The sequence below is a fragment of the Natator depressus genome, chromosome 3 (assembly GCF_965152275.1).
Source record: "Natator depressus isolate rNatDep1 chromosome 3, rNatDep2.hap1, whole genome shotgun sequence".
In the NCBI taxonomy this organism is placed as follows: Eukaryota; Metazoa; Chordata; order Testudines; family Cheloniidae; genus Natator; species Natator depressus.
Genome location: NC_134236.1, coordinates 185,607,697 through 185,625,797, shown reverse-complemented (window position 1 = coordinate 185,625,797; position 18,101 = coordinate 185,607,697). Strand labels below are relative to the sequence as shown.

General features: G+C 41.4%; 1 protein-coding gene across 3 annotated transcripts in view; it reads left to right on the top strand.

The window, feature by feature from the left end:
- The window catches only part of PNPT1 (polyribonucleotide nucleotidyltransferase 1), a 74,541-nt gene that overhangs the window by 12,208 nt on the left and 44,232 nt on the right, over positions 1-18,101 (top strand). For all 3 annotated transcript variants that reach the window (XM_074949482.1, XM_074949481.1, XM_074949483.1), the window contains exons 9-21: positions 1-62; positions 4,995-5,046; positions 5,598-5,655; positions 7,385-7,481; positions 7,578-7,680; positions 10,137-10,207; positions 12,505-12,541; positions 14,965-15,031; positions 15,126-15,215; positions 15,689-15,742; positions 15,849-15,958; positions 16,892-16,963; positions 17,068-17,131. The exon at positions 1-62 is cut by the window's left edge and continues 125 nt beyond it. In XM_074949482.1, coding sequence (XP_074805583.1) covers positions 1-62; positions 4,995-5,046; positions 5,598-5,655; positions 7,385-7,481; positions 7,578-7,680; positions 10,137-10,207; positions 12,505-12,541; positions 14,965-15,031; positions 15,126-15,215; positions 15,689-15,742; positions 15,849-15,958; positions 16,892-16,963; positions 17,068-17,131 — 937 coding nt within the window. The remainder of the gene's footprint in view (positions 63-4,994; positions 5,047-5,597; positions 5,656-7,384; positions 7,482-7,577; positions 7,681-10,136; positions 10,208-12,504; positions 12,542-14,964; positions 15,032-15,125; positions 15,216-15,688; positions 15,743-15,848; positions 15,959-16,891; positions 16,964-17,067; positions 17,132-18,101) is intronic.

The following is an 18,101-nucleotide window of genomic DNA, read 5'->3' as shown; positions in this document are numbered from 1 at the left end:
GCCAAGAGAACTGTTCAGAAGTTATTTAGTGCTCCAGCAGAGATTGTTGAATGTGCAAAGCAGTAAGTACAAAAACAAATGGTTCTAATGAAGAGCATTAGTGTGACCAACTTCTATCACTAACTGACCCTCATTTCTGGGCTTTTTTCATACAAAATATTACTTGTTTTGAACGTTTGAGACCCTGACTTATCCTCAGCTTTTTCTTCCTTTTGATAGTCAGTCACAAGCCCTGGCCCTCTATACCCCTTCTTTGCTTAGTCACAAGGGCAACGCTACTGTGGCAGCCTGAAGACATGAGGGTGGGAAAGGAGGAGTCAGAGAACCCATCCCAGGCCCTCCTCTCCCACAAAAAATAAGCAAGAGAGGTTCTCATTTTCCCCCAAATAGAGGAGGCATCTTCAGGCTGAAGCACCTGTGGTCCCCCCCTTTTTAGAAAGAAAATTGGGGAAAAAATGGAGCAATCTTGAGTGCGGGAAACTCTAACTGGAGGTAGCAGAGAGAATTCAAGGTGAGGATGAGACGGATCAGTATTGGGGAGATGCTGCATGGCTTCCCACTCTCCCTTTGGTGTTTAGAGACCTGTTACCCTATGCATCTGTACAACCCTCCTAGCAATTCTTTCATCTGTCCCTGCTGGGAGGGAAAGCCAGCAAGTGGGGGCAAATACCTCCCCATGAAAGAGGGCTGGGGTGGGAAATGCACAAGACCATGTCTCTCTTCTGCCTAACAGCAGCACGTCAGAACTGCTGAGGAGGGGAATACCAGTTTGCCCACTGGCTGCTTTGTAAGGGAACTGAGAACTTGGTGCTCAAGACTAGCTTAAATGTAATTGACGCACTGAGCTTCCTTGTAGTGCTCTCCCAGTATGCATTCTCCTCTTCCTCTCCCCAGTTTAGAATGTTGTTGTCTCTCAGTTCTCTCTGCCATCTGGGTGGGGTTCCCCAAAGATTGACCCACACATGTCTAGTAGGACACATAAGTTTCCCTATCCCGTCAGCACTCTCACATATCTTTGGTGGGAAGGAAAAGGAGTCCTCTTACCCCCCCTAACTAGTATGTATTCAGGGAGGAGGGCACACGGGTTCTTTTCTCTAGCCCCATCTCTGAGGACTTTGGGATTGCTACTGTTTTGAAGAAGCAGCTGTAACTTCTTCTCTACATGTAGTCTCTACTGTTCTACCCCATGTTGATGTACAAACTTTTCCCCAAGTTACAGGTTGGGGGACATGACTTCTGTCTGTAAAAGAAAAATGAGGAAAGTATCAATCTGGGGCCCCTAAACATCCAAAACTGTAGAAATATATATCTTTACAAGTTCCAAATTGACCGCATGCTGGCATCCCCTCACCTTTTTTTTATAAAGGTGACATCTCTGTGTAGAATTGCATTGTAAGAAGACAAGCTTATGGATCTGTCAGTGAGGCCCAACTTCCAATAATATAAACGGGGTCTATGTGTGTGATTGCTGGGGAGAGGAGAATTTCTTGGGCACTAATTTCATATTTAGACAATCTATTGCCGCAAACAACCTAAGTATTAACAATGGTGTACTTAATGTAAGACTAATTAACTGAAACCTCCCACTTTTCTTCCCATCCATCTTTGATACATGCTTTGAAGGGATCTCTTGTAAGCATTATAACTGAGAATTAATGGAATGCAGCCAACAAACTCTGGGTGTTTCAACAATTAAAAGAGAGAGAAAAATCAGAAAATGATTGTACACACGAGAAAGCAGAATTCAGAAAACTACATTGACAGTGATAGCACAAGTATAGAAAATAAAAGCAGTAAATTGGGCAATCAAGGATGAAAGATACACTAAAAAGCATTATTAAATTATCAGGGTGTATAATTCTTTCTCTGGCATGAGCTGAAGACTGTGCCTGCTTAAATCTAAATGTCTTGGGTCCTGTTGGCTTTCAGTCAGGTGCTTATTAATTTTTTGTACATTTCCTTTATAGCAGAAAATTCTAAGTATCTTTAAAAAATGTCAATAACAAATGCTCTCCCCCATTTTATGCTTGCAGTGTCTGGCTCAATATACATTGCACCATAAAAGTTCCTTTACAGTAGTACTATGTGAAAGTTCCTTAATTTCTTAATGCACCATGCAGTCTATATGGGTTTTGTGGATTGATAATATGTTATAACTGTCAGTTCAGATAAACTGTCACTTAAAATAAATCTTAGATATTTTTTGACTAACAGGGAAACTTAAAGTGTGCAGTACCTGGTTAAATAAGAACTCCACCAGTTTTGTGTTTGCTCCAGCCTTTATAGATGAATCCCCTTGAAACTGTCATTAAAAGCCATTTAGGGGAGCCAACTAGGGGGGGCACTTTTCTTGACCTGCTGCTCACAAACCGGGTAGAATTAGTGGGGGAAGCAAAAGTGGATGGGAATCTGGGAGGCAGTGACCATGAGTTGGTTGAGTTCAGGATCCTGACGCAGGGAAGAAAGGTAAGCAGCAGGATACGGACCCTGGACTTCAGGAAAGCAGACTTCGACTCCCTCAGGGAACAGATGGCCAGGATCCCCTGGGGGACTAACATGAAGGGGAAGGGAGTCCAGGAGAGCTGGCTGTATTTCAAGGAATCCCTGCTGAGGTTACAGGGACAAACCATCCCGATGAGTCGAAAGAATAGTAAACATGGCAAGCGACCAGCTTGGCTTAATGGTGAAATCCTAGCGGATCTTAAACATAAAAAAGAAGCTTACAAGAAGTGGAAGGTTGGACATATGACCAGGGAAGAGTATAAAAATATTGCTCGGGCATGTAGGAAAGATATCAGGAGGGCCAAATCGCACCTGGAGCTGCAGCTAGCAAGAGATGTCAAGAGTAACAAGAAGGGTTTCTTCCGGTATGTTGGCAACAAGAAGAAAGCCAAGGAAAGTGTGGGCCCCTTACTGAATGAGGGAGGCAACCTAGTGACAGAGGATGTGGAAAAAGCTAATGTACTCAATGCTTTTTTTGCCTCTGTTTTCACTAACAAGGTCAGCTCCCAGACTGCTGCGCTGGGCATCACAGAATGGGGAAAAGATGGCCAGCCCTCTGTGGAGATAGAGGTGTTAGGGACTATTTAGAAAAGCTGGACGTGCACAAGTCCATGGGGCCGGACGAGTTGCATCCGAGAGTGCTGAAGGAATTGGCGGCTGTGATTGCAGAGCCCTTGGCCATTATCTTTGAAAACTCGTGGCGAACGGGGGAAGTCCCGGATGACTGGAAAAAGGCTAATGTAGTGCCAATCTTTAAAAAAGGGAAGAAGGAGGATCCTGGGAACTACAGGCCAGTCAGCCTCACCTCAGTCCCTGGAAAAATCATGGAGCAGGTCCTCAAAGAATCAATCCTGAAGCACTTACATGAGAGGAAAGTGATCAGGAACAGTCAGCATGGATTCACCAAGGGAAGGTCATGCCTGACTAATCTAATCGCCTTTTATGATGAGATTACTGGTTCTGTGGATGAAGGGAAAGCAGTGGATGTATTGTTTCTTGACTTTAGCAAAGCTTTTGACACGGTCTCCCACAGTATTCTTGTCAGCAAGTTAAGGAAGTATGGGCTAGATGAATGCACTATAAGGTGGGTAGAAAGCTGGCTAGATTGTCGGGCTCAACGGGTAGTGATCAATGGCTCCATGTCTAGTTGGCAGCCGGTGTCAAGTGGAGTGCCCCAGGGGTCGGTCCTGGGGCCGGTTTTGTTCAATATCTTCATAAATGATCTGGAGGATGGTGTGGATTGCACTCTCAGCAAATTTGCAGATGATACTAAACTGGGAGGAGTGGTAGATACGCTGGAGGGGAGGGATAGGATACAGAAGGACCTAGACAAATTGGAGGATTGGGCCAAAAGAAATCTGATGAGGTTCAATAAGGATAAGTGCAGGGTCCTGCACTTAGGATGGAAGAATCCAATGCACCGCTACAGACTAGGGACCGAATGGCTAGGCAGCAGTTCTGCGGAAAAGGACCTAGGGGTGACAGTGGACGAGAAGCTAGATATGAGTCAACAGTGTGCCCTTGTTGCCAAGAAGGCCAATGGCATTTTGGGATGTATAAGTAGGGGCATAGCGAGCAGATCGAGGGATGTGATCGTTCCCCTCTATTCGACACTGGTGAGGCCTCATCTGGAGTACTGTGTCCAGTTTTGGGCCCCACACTACAAGAAGGATGTGGATAAATTGGAGAGAGTCCAGCGAAGGGCAACAAAAATGATTAGGGGTCTAGAGCACATGACTTATGAAGAGAGGCTGAGGGAGCTGGGATTGTTTAGTCTGCGGAAGAGAAGAATGAGGGGGGATTTGATAGCTGCTTTCAACTACCTGAAAGGGGGTTCCAAAGAGGATGGCTCTAGACTGTTCTCAATGGTAGCAGATGACAGAACGAGGAGTAATGGTCTCAAGTTGCAATGGGGGAGGTTTAGATTGGATATTAGGAAAAACTTTTTCACTAAGAGGGTGGTGAAACACTGGAATGCGTTACCTAGGGAGGTGGTAGAATCTCCTTCCTTAGAGGTTTTTAAGGTCAGGCTTGTCAAAGCCCTGGCTGGGATGATTTAACTGGGAATTGGTCCTGCTTCGAGCAGGGGGTTGGACTAGATGACCTTCTGGGGTCCCTTCCAACCCTGATATTCTATGATTCTATGAAATACAAGGTGGATATGAACATAACTGCTTTTAAATTTTATTTCAACAAAATATCAAACCATTTGCTAAAGAATAGACTTTATGTACCAAGTTTCAACATAGAACAGTATGTTTCTGGCCATATTAAACTCTTGAATATAGGGTTTCGTATCAGAACAAGTTAAACTTTTTATTCTATATAATGCCGCTTATGAGTATTGCTATAATACTAATATAAATCTTAGTCTAGCAACCTTTTTAAAGTCACCATTTTCTTTAGAACACTAAATGCATTTATGATGGTGACTTGTTCAAACTTTGTACAGGTAAACAAATCAGGTTAATTACTTTTTTCTCTTCAAAAAGGCTTGCCTCTGACAAGGTCTGTGCTGTATTTGCAGATTTTAGCCATGACAAAGTAAGTGTTGCCATCAAAATCTTGTGGGTTTTTTTTAATGTCGTATTTGAATCAGTTCTCTGAATTTAATTCTCTAAATTAGTCCATGTTTAGATTTAGTTGTACTGCTATCCCCATGACATTTCTTTAAAGAGCCACTAACACTTGACTGTATTTCCTCCTGTTCTGCAAGATGTAGTGTAAGAGAGACAAGGTGGGTGAGGCAATATCTTTTATTGGTGAGAGAGACGGGCTTTTGAGCCACACAGAGCTCTTCTTCAGGCTTGAAAGTTTGTCTGTCTCACCAACAGAAGTTGGTCCAATAAAAGATATTACATTGCCCACCTTGTCTCTGTAATATCCTGGGACCAACATGGCTACAGTTACAGTGCAGTACTATAAATAAGTTATCACAGGCTCTTCTCTTGGAGATTGTTGTTTCAGTATGTAATGATTCCTTGTGCTTAGATTCATTGCTATGATTATCTCATTGCTAGACAGCTGTGCAGAACTTCAAGATTGTTGCTTTATTGTTAGTCTGCAATATCAGTGGTAATGTAAATCTTATCTAGATTTCTAGAGATGAAGCAGTTAACAAGATAAGACTTGAAACAGAAGAACAGTTGAAAGGTATTGTACTCTGTGTAATATTTGTACAGTTTTAATAAAATTGGGCACTGAACTTGAGGCCAGTATTCACTACCATAATATAAATACAGTCCTGTAACATTATTTTGAAAAGAAAGATTGCTGTTTATGGAGACCTGCAAAGGATGTAACTTTTTTTTAGATTGGTCTTGTGCCCTTTTCTTGATGTATAAAGTGGGCCTGAACGCTTTTTGCTTATATATATATTTTTTTCTGTTTGTAGCTTAGAAACACCAGAAATTTCTGCTTTGGTGTTCCTTGGTTTTGCTGGAATGCCTGTTTTGAAATCTCAGATGTTTACTGTAAGCCCTTACATCTTCATTGAAGGGACATAAGGGTGCTGAATCTTGAACAAAGGCTTCCTTTATCCAAAATGTTAATTAGTCATAAGTTAAATAAGTTTTAAGAAAACCTGTTTTAAATTGTCTTTGGACCCCAGGTTAAAAACCAGTGGTATAGCACAAAGATGAGCATAGTATTTTGTTACTGAAGTTCCAATTTAAAACTTAGTTCTTATAATTCAGTATTTTGTATTAACACTGAAATAATACTGCATTGCATGAAATGGTCATGTGTAGTATATAACACAGGGTGAGGCCCAGTACTTTGTGTGTATGCTTTGGCTTAGCTCTGGCCAGTTTACCTGAAGATATGTGTTCTCAGCATGTAGGGGAAAGAAGGGGATTGCCATTCCCCTGTTCAACAGGTCTATTATAGTGTCTTTATACTTCCAATCTCCCGCATGAATGCACAGTCCCATTTGAGTTTATTAGGGTGCTTACTCCCAAGGGAAGTACAATAAATGCTCTTTGTTCTTGGAGCTGGCAAACTCCTGAGTTCTGCTCACTTTTGCATAAATAGTTGAGAAAGAAAAGACTCTTATCAAGTCTGCTCCCTTTGCCTGGGAGCAGAGTACTGAACAGATAGCAGTTGTTGCTGAGGTAGTTAGAAGCTATATCACTGCAGTAATCAGCCTGTGTCTACCTCCTCAAACTCCTAATGGTGAGGAGGAAAGATATTGCCACTGAACACCCCTTTTCCACATGCTGGGGGGGGGGCATAATAGAAAAAAAGGCTTGCTTCTCCTCCTGCCCTACCTTCACATTGTAAAGGAGCACAAGAAAAAACTAATGTATGTGAAGGGAGTTGAGGATGCACCTCAGGTTCTCACCTCCCCATCCCTACTTGCCCCTGGGAAAAAAAATAAAGCTATGTGTCTCTGTAAGCGGTCCAGCCAACTGTGAAATCCTCCAAACCCCAGGGTGCATGGGGTATGGAAGTCTAAGGTGGTATTGTGCACGTCTTACTGACTTAGACCCTGTACCGCTCAGGATTGGCACTGTTGCAGTCCATTAGTTTTTACTCTTTTGAAATGTTTGTGTTTCAGCAGCAATAGAAAGCAAGTCTTCTTATTCCTCTTGGTCCTACCAGTCTGAGAGTAGTGGAGCACCGACTTCTGTAGCTGCCAGTATTAAAACTTTGTGTTAATTAGAAGGATACTCTTTGAGCAGTAGACCTGGTAATAGATCTGGAACCACCTATGTGATTTACCCAATTTCTAACAGTTTGGAGAGTTCTCCCAATTGTGAATAACATGTATAGCAACACAACGGGCTTCTGTTGTACCCTAATGCTGGCCACAGTGCTTATTACAGAGCTTGTTTTCCAACTTTAGAAGCTTGGAGTTCTAATTTGTGTTTGGTATCTCTAGAGAAATTTCCAGAGGCTGAGTCTTATGAAATTATGGAATCCTTTAATGTTATTTCAAAGGATATTTTTAGAAGCTTTATTCTGAATGAATACAGAAGGTAAATGCACAGAATCCTTTTTGAATAAATTCTTTGCAAATATTTCCCCATAATTATGGTTTTCTTGACTTTATAGTTCATATTTTATTTCTATAGGTGTGATGGTAGAGACTTGACTTCTCTCAGAAATATCAGTTGTGAAGTGGATATGTTTAAAACACTTCATGGATCAGCATTATTTCAGAGAGGTCAAACACAGGTAATACTTTCAAACATCAGAGTTGTAGTTTTCATAAACTGAAAGTTTCCATTAACCATGACATTTGTTATTTCTCAATCAAGTAATTATTGAAAACACCTTGCATACCTTCCAGTGTAAGAAAGTATAAATGCATTGCGTGCTATTCACGTTCAGTTTAATATTGCCTGGCTCCCATTAGAAGAAACAATGTACAGAACGAAACTGTTTGCTGTTCCAGTGGAAACTTCAAAATAACATTGCAAAACATAGTTACCTAGAAGTATTCCGTTAAGCAGAATCACATATCCACTTTCAGCCTTTTTAAAGTTCCTGAAGAAGGCCCAGCAACCGAAACTTGGGCCTGCAAACATGCTTTTCTGTAATTCCATTTAATAAGTTGTAATTTCCTTTCAGAGTGGTTCACAGTAATACTGCTTATTACTTGCATTAATATATAAATATTTATTTTGAACCCTCTCTATGCATTACTTATAAAAAGAAAGTATGTGAGTTTTACATTAAAACTATTCTTTGCTGAAAAACAGCAGTGTGTGTGCGTTGTTTAGTTCAATGATCAGGTTCACTTAAAATAGAATTGTCTAGTTTATCTGAACTACTACTGTGTAGGAGACTGCCAAGCAGTTTTTCTGCAAATCTTTTTAAAAGTTATGTATTCAGATACATTTTATATCAAAGTTCAGAGTGGTGTGGAGGGGAGAGGGAGTCCTTTCTAAAACAGGCTAGAGGATCTGCGTGTCGAGTTTCTGATCTGAGACCTCCTACTAGACCTCTGTTTCACGGCCATCTTTCTTCTGGGGATGGATTGATTCTCATCTGTCTAGCTCGGGGGCAACCTTTTAGAAGTGGTGTGCCGAGTCTTCATTTATTCACTTTAATTCAAGGTTTTGCGTGCCAATAATACATTTTAACATTTTTTAGAAGGTCTCTCTCTATAAGTCTATATATTATATAACTAAACTATTGTTGTATGTAAACAAGGTTTTCAAAATATTTAAGAAGCTTCATTTAAAATTAAATTAAAATGCTGATCTTATGCTGCTGGCCCGCTCAGCATGTTTCCAGCCTGGGGTTCCGTTCACCTAGGCTGGCAGCGGGCTGAGTGGGGCCTGCAGCCAGGACCCCGGCTGGCAAGGGGCAGGCAGCCAGAACCCCAGACCGGCAGCGGGCTGAGTGGCTCAGCCCACTGCCGGTCTGGGGTTCTGTCCGTCGTCTCCTGTCAGTCAGGGTCCCGGCTGCTGGCCCCGCTCAGCCTGCTGCGGGTCTGGAGTCCCGGCCCTCTCCACATAGAGTAGGTACCTACCTTCTCCCTGGTTCTAGCCATTCTCTTACTCTCTCTGCACTGAGATGAGGGTGGGAGTGTGCTGAGAACAGGGCTGGGGGTGAAGGAGCGGGCTGGGGGTGAAGGAGCAGGCTGGGGGTTGGAGTGCAGGGTCTGTCTAGGAGCTAGAATGAGGGAGGGGCCTCAGGGTTAGGGCAGCAGGTTTGGGTGTGGAGCGCTTACCTGGGCAGCTCCCATTTGGTGCTCAGGGTGGGAGTGGGGATGTGGGGGGTGCAAGAGTCAGGGCATGGGGTGTGGGGGGGCTGGGTATGTGTGGGGGGTGCCGGGGTCAGGGCAGAGGGCTGGGGTTGTGGGGGGGGGGTGCAGGGGTCAGGGCAGAGGGCTGGGGTTGTGGGGGGGGTGCAGGGGTCAGGGCAGAGGGCTGGGGTTGTGGGGGGGGTTGTGAGGGTGCTCCCAGCCCCCTGCCCTGAGCGGCTCACGGCAGGGGGCTGGAGGGGATATGTGCTGATTCCACCCCCTTCCCCAAGGTCCCCGGAGCAGAGCGTGCCGCTTTTACCTTTCCCGCTCGCTCCGTAGCAAGGGCTGTCAGCTGATCAGCGGGCCGCAGGGAGGGAGCAGAGGAGGGGCAGGAACCCAGCATGCTGGGGGGGGGGAGGGGGGAAGCTTGCCTGCCCCGCAAGGAGAGAACAGTGGGCAGGGGGCGGAAAAGAGCGGGCCGGGCAGGATTTTTAGTGGCATGCTGCTGTCTGCCCGGGTCCGGCAGACAGCAGCGTGACATTAAAAATTGGCTCACATGCCGTCTTTGACACGTGTGCCATAGGTTGTCGACCCCTGATCTAGCTCTTTAACTGGTTAATAGGGGAGTCATTAACTGAGATAATTCGTATCTCTTAAGGAGAAAATGCTACCTCTGTAGTACTCCATACTTTTGCTAGGCCAGGCAGAGAGAGCCAGGAATCAATCCGTTTCCTTACAGACTGGTGGACATTTACAAGACCAAGTTCTGATTCTATCAACGTCTTTATTGTAAAGAAACCTATTGAGAATTGATGTTTGACAAAAATCACAACAGAAACTTTCCGAATCAACTCTCCTTAAATCTTTGTGCCCAATATAAATAGCTTTAAATGATCATAAACTGTGTGAGTTTTCATTGTCCCTTTTTTTGTTCTAGGTTCTCTGTACAGTTACATTTGATTCACTAGAATCAAGTGTAAAATCTGATCTTATCACAACAGCTGTGAGGTATGTGCCTTCCTATCTTCTATCGCTTTGTTGCCTTTATAATAAAGGAGCATGGGTAATTTAAACAGTTGATAAATGGTACTTGAACTGAATATATATTCATCAAGATTTTCAAAAATGGATGCCTAAAATTAGGTTTCTAAATAAGTGGCCTGGTTTTCAAAAGTGCCAAATGCCCAGCAGCTCTTTGGAATTGCCTTTAGTCATTGGTTATGATTATAGTGGCTCAGTAGTTACAAACAATAAATCAGAATATATTGCAAGAAAATATTCTCTTTTAAATAATGAGACCAAGTGAAAAGATTACTAAATGTGTAAAAACTCTACATAAATGTGCCAAATTATAGCATTTTTAAAAACAGATTTATAATTTTTTCCAAGTATTAATGTAATAATGAAAACAGTGTACACCTTTTACGCTTTCAATGTATGTTCTCTACAGATAATGTGCAGTAATGTGGTGTTGTGTAGAATCAGTACATGCAACACATGGAGCAACATATTTGTACGTTAGCAACTACCTTTCCAGTGACTTTAGGTGGCGCTAGCCAAGCATAATGTAGTTTTGACTCACCCAGAATAAATAAAATTGTCAGATGAATGACAAGTAAGTAGATTACTTCAAGTAATCTATTCCAAAGACCCTAATTTGTAAGAAGAAAAATCTTCTTAGTTGGTTGAGAAGTTGGTCATACTTCAGTTTTAATGACCTCACTGATAGGGTTGCCAGTTTTGGTTGGAGGTTTCATCACGACATCTTTAATTAAAGATTAATCTTTAATTACTAGAGATTCCAGGACAATCCTGGAGGGTTGGAAACCCCACTCACTGAAATGAACGGAGAGTTAGTCTACATTGTGGGGTAATGTGTACTACATGGGTGTGATTTCTAAAATGCACTAACATGCTGTGTATTAATTGGTCCATAGTGGTGCCTTATACTGATATAGTTTATTCCCCTTCCCCATGGTAGATCTTACTCCTTGGGGAATTCTGTGCCACTGCACACAAACAGAATTCACAACCCTCGCAGATTCACACAGCGCCCCCCCCCCCCCCCCCCCGATAATACATTCTGCTGGAAAGGCACCAGAAGAAAGGGCAGTTAGCTGTGAAGAGGGAGGGGTAGAGGCTGTCTTCCTCTCAGCACTTTTCCCACGGGGCCAGGTGAAGAGGCATGGGATATGGGGGGGGAAACAGAGTGGGGCACACGGGACTGGGGGGAGGGGTCACACAGACTAAGGTTCAGAAGGCCTAGTGTGGGAGCAGACTGGGGTGATGACACAGGAGCTGGTGGGGTGACAACACTGAGCCAGGGGCTGAATGGAGTGGGGGGAGGGGGTTGGGAGCAGGGACATATGGGGACAGAGGAAGTGGGGTGTCTGAGTGGGAGTGCAGGGGCACTTGGGGATGGGGGGATGGCGGGGTGTGTGTATGTGTGTGTCCAGGGACATATGGGGACAGTGGCAGATGTGCCTGACAGAGGCTAGGGATCAGCCAGGGTCTGCATAGGGGAGGCTCCACAACTCCCTAACAATGTCTCTGCCCCACACCTCCCAAAAAACCAGTTCCATGCTTCTCCCACCCACATCAACAACCCTCCAAGTTCACTGCCAGGCTCCTTCCCAGCAATTGCTTCCCTCTCCCTCAACTCCTGCGTTATCCCTAACTCCCCAAAGCCTTTGCACTGCTTCTGAGGGGTGTGGGAAATACAGTTCTGTAATTGAGTAATAATTCATTTAAACTACAAGTTCTGTATTAACATGCCTAGTAAGGAATCTATTTGTCAAACATTTCCTGAATCTCTTTTGTTTCAAATATACTTGCTGACAGGTATTTTGAAATAAATTACCAAAATAATTGAAACTGTCATGATTATACTGTCATTTTGACAAATGAAATATGCAGAATTTTAATATTGTGTGAAGAATTTGTAAATATTTGCTGCAGAATTTTCCCAGGAGTAAGGAGCTACACGAGAAAAGCATCTCTTATACCAATTTAACTGTGTCCAAACTGGGAGGGGGGCTTTTACTGTTTTAACTATAGCAGTGTAGTTAAAATGGTACAATTTTTGTGTGTAGACAAGGTCTTCAATTCATGTACTACTGGGAAAAAGCAACAGAAAACGGTCTTGCTGTTCAGCTGGTTCATTGAAACACTTCCCCTGCTTCACTTTCATGTTTATAGACATCTGTATTTAGTGATAATGGAGCTATGTAACCTTTTAATCCTACTCTAAATGGAAGCTGATGTCAGTTGCTCCTGTATGATGCTGTCTTATTTTTAATTTCTAGTGGAATAAAAGATAAAAACTTTATGCTGCATTATGAGGTAAGATAGCTTTGCTGTGTTTCACATGTTTTGTTGCATATTTCACAAACATTAATATGCTTAAGTTTATTAATAAAATTTTAAGCAAGCTCTCTTATACCATAAGCAATTCTCATTCTTTGGGATTTGCTCAAAATATTTCACAAAGCAGATATAATTTCCAAATCTGTTATATTACAAGTGCTTTTCGTGATTTTTGCTTTATGAATAAGTTTGTGATTGTATGATAGAAAAATGAAGATATAGTTTACTTGTGGTTAGTTTGCCTCCCTTGATCCTCTGTTATTTTGCAACTGCGTTACAGTAGAACTTCAGAGTTATGAACACCTTGGAAATTCAGGTTGTTTGTAACTCCAAAATGTTCCTAACTCTGAACAAGTGGTGGTGGTGGTGGTTGTTTCAAAAGTTTACAACTGAATGAACACTGACTTAATACAGCTTTGAAACTTTACTATGCAGAAGAAAAATGCTGCTTTTCTTAATTTTTAGTAGTTTATGGTTAACACAGTGCTGTACTGTTTCCCTTTTTTTTTTTTTCTTTCTCTGTGCTGCTGCTTGATTGTGTACTTCCAATTCCAAATGAGGTGTATGGTTGACTTGTCAGTTCGTAACTCTGAGGTTCTGCTGTATTCTTTGACCACAAATGTTGTTTTGCATTAATTAAATGCAAATCCAGGATATATCTGGGGTGGTCAACAATCGGGGAGTAATAGTGCCGGAGAGGAAATGCTTTCGCTGAATTTTCACTGCCTCCTAGCACCTACTATTAAAAGTAGAGAGAATGCAGAAAAGAAAGAAGGTGGAGGAAGTTTAAAAAAAAAAAAAAGTCGAGAGATGGGAAGAAACAAGACTAGTGTAGGGATGACAGGTAAAAGCAAACACAGGAATGGGGGAGATAACAGTTAAGGCATTAAACACTGGTGATCATACATAATAAATTTAAGTTTGTGTATTTCAGAAAATTAGTATCATTTGCTTGGTGGAGTGAAATTGACAGCAAACTAGATCATTATGAAGTAAATCAGATTACCCCTGCTAACTAAAGCCATGGAACATAAATTGGACTAATGATCTATCTAGTTCATTATTGTGTCTCCAACAATGTCTAGTATCAGACACTTCAGAGGAAAGTGAAAAAATCCCCCAAATAGAAAATGTATAAAATGAAATTTCTTTAGTTGATAAAGAATTTTACAGTTGATGACTTCAAAAGTTTATACAAAAACGTGGAGTCCGGTGGCACTTTAAAGACTAGCAGATTTATTTGGGCATAAGATTTTGTGGGTAAAAAACCCCACTTCAGATGCATGGAGTGAAAATTACAGATGTAGGCATCATTATACTGACACATGAAGGGAAGGGAGTTACCTTACAAGTGGAGAACCAGTGTTGACTAGGCCAATTCAGTCAGGGTGGATGTGGTCCACTCCCAATAATTGAGGAGGAGGTGTTAATACCAAGCGAGGGAAAATTGCTTTTGTATTGAGCCAGCCACTCATAGTCTCTATTCAAGCCCAAATTAATGGTGTTAAGTTTGCAAATGAATTGTAGCTCTGCAGTTTCTCTTTGAAGTCTGTTTTTGAAGTTTTTTTTTTTTGTTGTTGAAGGATGGCTACTTTTAAATTGTTCCAGGGAGACTGAAGTGTTCTCCTACTGGCTTTTGTATGTTACCGTTCCTGATGTCCATTTGTGTCCATGTATTCTTTTGTGTAGAGACTGTCCAGTTTGGTCAATGTACATGGCAGAGGGGCATTGCTGGCACATGATGGCATATATCACATTAGTAGATGTGCAGGTGAATGAGCCCCTGATTGTGTGGCTGATGTGGTTGGGTCCTCTGATCGTGTCTCTAGAGTAGATATGGGGACAGAGTCAGCAACGGGGTTTGTTACAGGGATTGGTTCCTGGGTTAGTGTTTCTGTGGCGTGGTGAGTATTTGCTTCAGGTTGTGGGGCTGTCTGTAAGCAAGGACTGGCCTGCCTCCCAGGTGTGTGAGAGTGAGGGATCATTTTCCAGGATAGGTTGTAAATCACTGATGATGTGCTGGAGAGGTTTTAGCTGGAGTCTGTGCATGATGGCCAGTGGTGTTCTGTTTTCCTTGTTGGGCCTGTCCTGTAGTAGGTGACTTCTGGGTACCCATCTGACTCTGTCAATCTGTTTCCTTACTTCCCCAAGTGGATATTGTAGTTTTAAGAATGCTTGATAAAGCTCTTATAGGTGTTCGTCTTTGTCTGAGGGATTGGAGCAAATGTGGTTGTACAAGTGTACATGCGGTTTATACAAGTGACTAATGTATTTTATTTTCTTGATACTCGTGCTTTTGGGAGGGTATTGATGCTTGTTTTTGAGGCAAACAAGCAATCAAAGAAGGAAAGGGTACCACATGCTACTTTACTTGCTATATGAAAATTACATTTTTCTAGTTTCCTCCTTATGCAACTAATGAGATTGGCAAAGTTACTGGTGTGAACAGAAGAGAACTTGGACATGGTGAGTGATATCTAGAGAAGTTAAACTTTATTATTGTAGTACTTCGTTTAATCACTTTTTGTATTGATAGAGTATTTTGTACCTTTAAATACAGGTGCACTTGCAGAGAGAGCTTTGAAGCCAGTTATTCCTCAAGATTTCCCTTTCACAATAAGGGTTACTTCAGAAGTCTTGGAGTCAAATGGTATTAAAATTTCATTTTCATTTTTTTACCTAATGGCAAAGATCAAATATGCTTTTTTAAAATTCCTTGTATTAGATGAACTATGCTAGCAGTTCTAGCTAATTAATTTGGTTTTCTGTTTAATGATGCTAGATGGATTCTTAGTTGAAATTCTGAAAATGACATGGATTCGCATGTTTCTGATCCTCAGTTATGGTTGTTAGAGAATTGCTTTCACTTGCAAAGCAGTAGACCTCAAATAAAAGAGGAAGACATAAACTGAAGATTAATAAATTGCATATTGCCCACAAATTTTTCTGATGAAGTTCACTTTTCTAAACCCTTTGTGATAGCAAGTGTATTCCATTGAATTTCTGGGGAACCCTGTCACCTGGCCAGTAAGGGGTTTAATTTTAGAATTACTGAAGAACTTCTCTTGCTAGTTTTGCTTGTTACTTTTGATCAATACATCTCCATTCTCTGACTCTCTGTAGGATCTTCTTCAATGGCTTCAGTATGTGGTGGAAGTTTGGCATTAATGGATGCAGGTACAATATGTAAAACGCATACAGAGGATAAATTCATTAATTTGTTAAATGGCTATAAATTTGAGCATGACAGGATAATACAAATAATTTAATTTATTGCTATTAGGAGTCCCAATATCAGCTGCTGTGGCAGGTGTAGCAGTAGGATTGGTTACCAGATGTCATCCTGAGAAAAATGGAGAAATTGAGGATTATCGTTTGTTGACAGACATCCTAGTGAGTGTTTTTAGTAGGGCCCCCCCCCCCCCGTCTTTGCTTCCTCGTGTCAGATAAAGCTTCCAAAATCTCTCTTGCAATATTTCTCCAGAATACTTTGGGAACATGTAATACCAAATTACTGAAAAGTTGTGGATGTATTTTCTGTTTTGGGGTTTTTCCCCCCTTTTGGGGGAAGATCTCCTTAAGCATATCTATTAACCATATCTTAATTGTATGCGTTTCCTTTAAGCTTAGTTAGCTTCTTCACTTCTAGTGAGTTCTGCCTCTTCCATTTGGGGGAAGAAGAGGCACAGCTTAGGCCATGCCTACACTAGCACTTACATCAACAAAACTTCTGTCACTCGGGGGTGTAAAAAACCACATCCCTAAGTGACATACATTTTGCTGACATGAGCGCTCATGTGCACAGTGCTATGTCGGCAGGAGATGCTCTCCCATGACATAGCTACTGCCGTTTGTTGAGCTGGTTGTATTATGTCGACAAGAGAGCTCTCTCCTGTTGGCATAACGCAGCTATATGAGCAGTCTTGCAGCGGCACAGCTGTATTGGTGTAGCTGTGCCATTGTAAGCTTGTAAGTGTAGTCATGGCCGTAGATACCTACCACTCTGTTTGTTGACTGACAAGCAGTGTATTTTGAGTAAGGCTTCTACCTTTTCTTCTCCCTAGATAGCTGGTTCTTCAGTGAGTCTGGAATAGCTCATAGAATGCTCGGGGGAAATGTTCAGAGTTAATAAAGAATAGTGAAATAGTACTAAAGAAAGACATTGAAGTCTTACAAGAAGCAACTTTCAATCTAGCAAACAAAAAACTGTGGCTTATAGGTATGAGGGTGTGACCTAGGAAATGTTTAGCATGGCCCTTTACTGCAGTATCAAATGTGGATTTAATTTGGCTTGTTTAAAGTACTTGTTTTCATGTACCCCTATAGGGAATTGAAGATTACAATGGTGATATGGACTTCAAAATGGCTGGTACGAATAAAGGAATAACTGCTTTGCAGGTATCTTAATTTATTACATCTCCTTAAAATGAAATATAGAAAATATCACTGGACAACAGCCCTTCCTTACATATTGATGTCACTTAACTCTTTTTCCACATTAGGCTGATATAAAACTACCAGGGATACCACTAAAAATTGTAATGGAAGCCATCCAACAAGCCACAGGTAAGTCCATATTTATATGTTGTACAAATTTTAACAGACTAATTCCTAACTTTTTAATATTTTCATACCTACAAAACTCTCATCCTATCTGAACGATCTGTGTGCTGTGGATTGCTAAGATTGAACTTCTGTACATGCTCCTGTATAAAAAGAGTTAAATACTTGAACTCACATACTGTCTCCAGAAAGTCTGGCAGTTCCCAGCTCTCTCATAAATTCCAAATCCTGTCAAGAGCTAGGTAAAATGTTTGTTACTTGTTCACATAGGCTGCAATTAATAAAAGAGAATGTAAAAGTGCACTGCATGCAGACAATGGGATACTAATGGTTACCAATCCATCACAATATAAATCATATATTGTGGCAGAAATTCAATGATTATATCAGACTATTAAACTAATACTGAATTTGAAATTGGATTTTTTGGCTGGAAGATCTATAATTAAACAGTTGCAGCCTACATTTGAGTTTGGTTGGTCTAAACAAAGGATTTAGGAATCAATATTTCTCCTACTCTCAATTGGCTATACGAAATTAACTTTCTTCCCTTTATTTCAAAATGACTTGCTGGATCAGAAAAATACTAAATTTGTCTTGAGTTGGCCATATATCAATGGGAAAAATGAAAGTTTTGGTAACCAATTCCATTTCAGACCCTACCACCCAGGTACCAAAAGGAACTCTAAAGGAATTTCAAATAAAAATTGTGTGGAAAAATAAGTTCCCAAGAGTAAATAAGAAAACTCTCTGTGGACCCACTCTGAAAGGCGGAATATTGATATTCTAGTTTTAGCTTATTTGCAACTAAATCATTATATCAACTCCCAGAGCATTATATCAAATCACATGTAGTAAACCCAAGTTTCAGGAGACAATTAAGGATAGAAATGCTAATTACGGGAAAGGCTGTCTCAGAGGGCCTGATCACTACATGATGCAACAAATTCTTCCTGATTGACCTAGAAGGCTA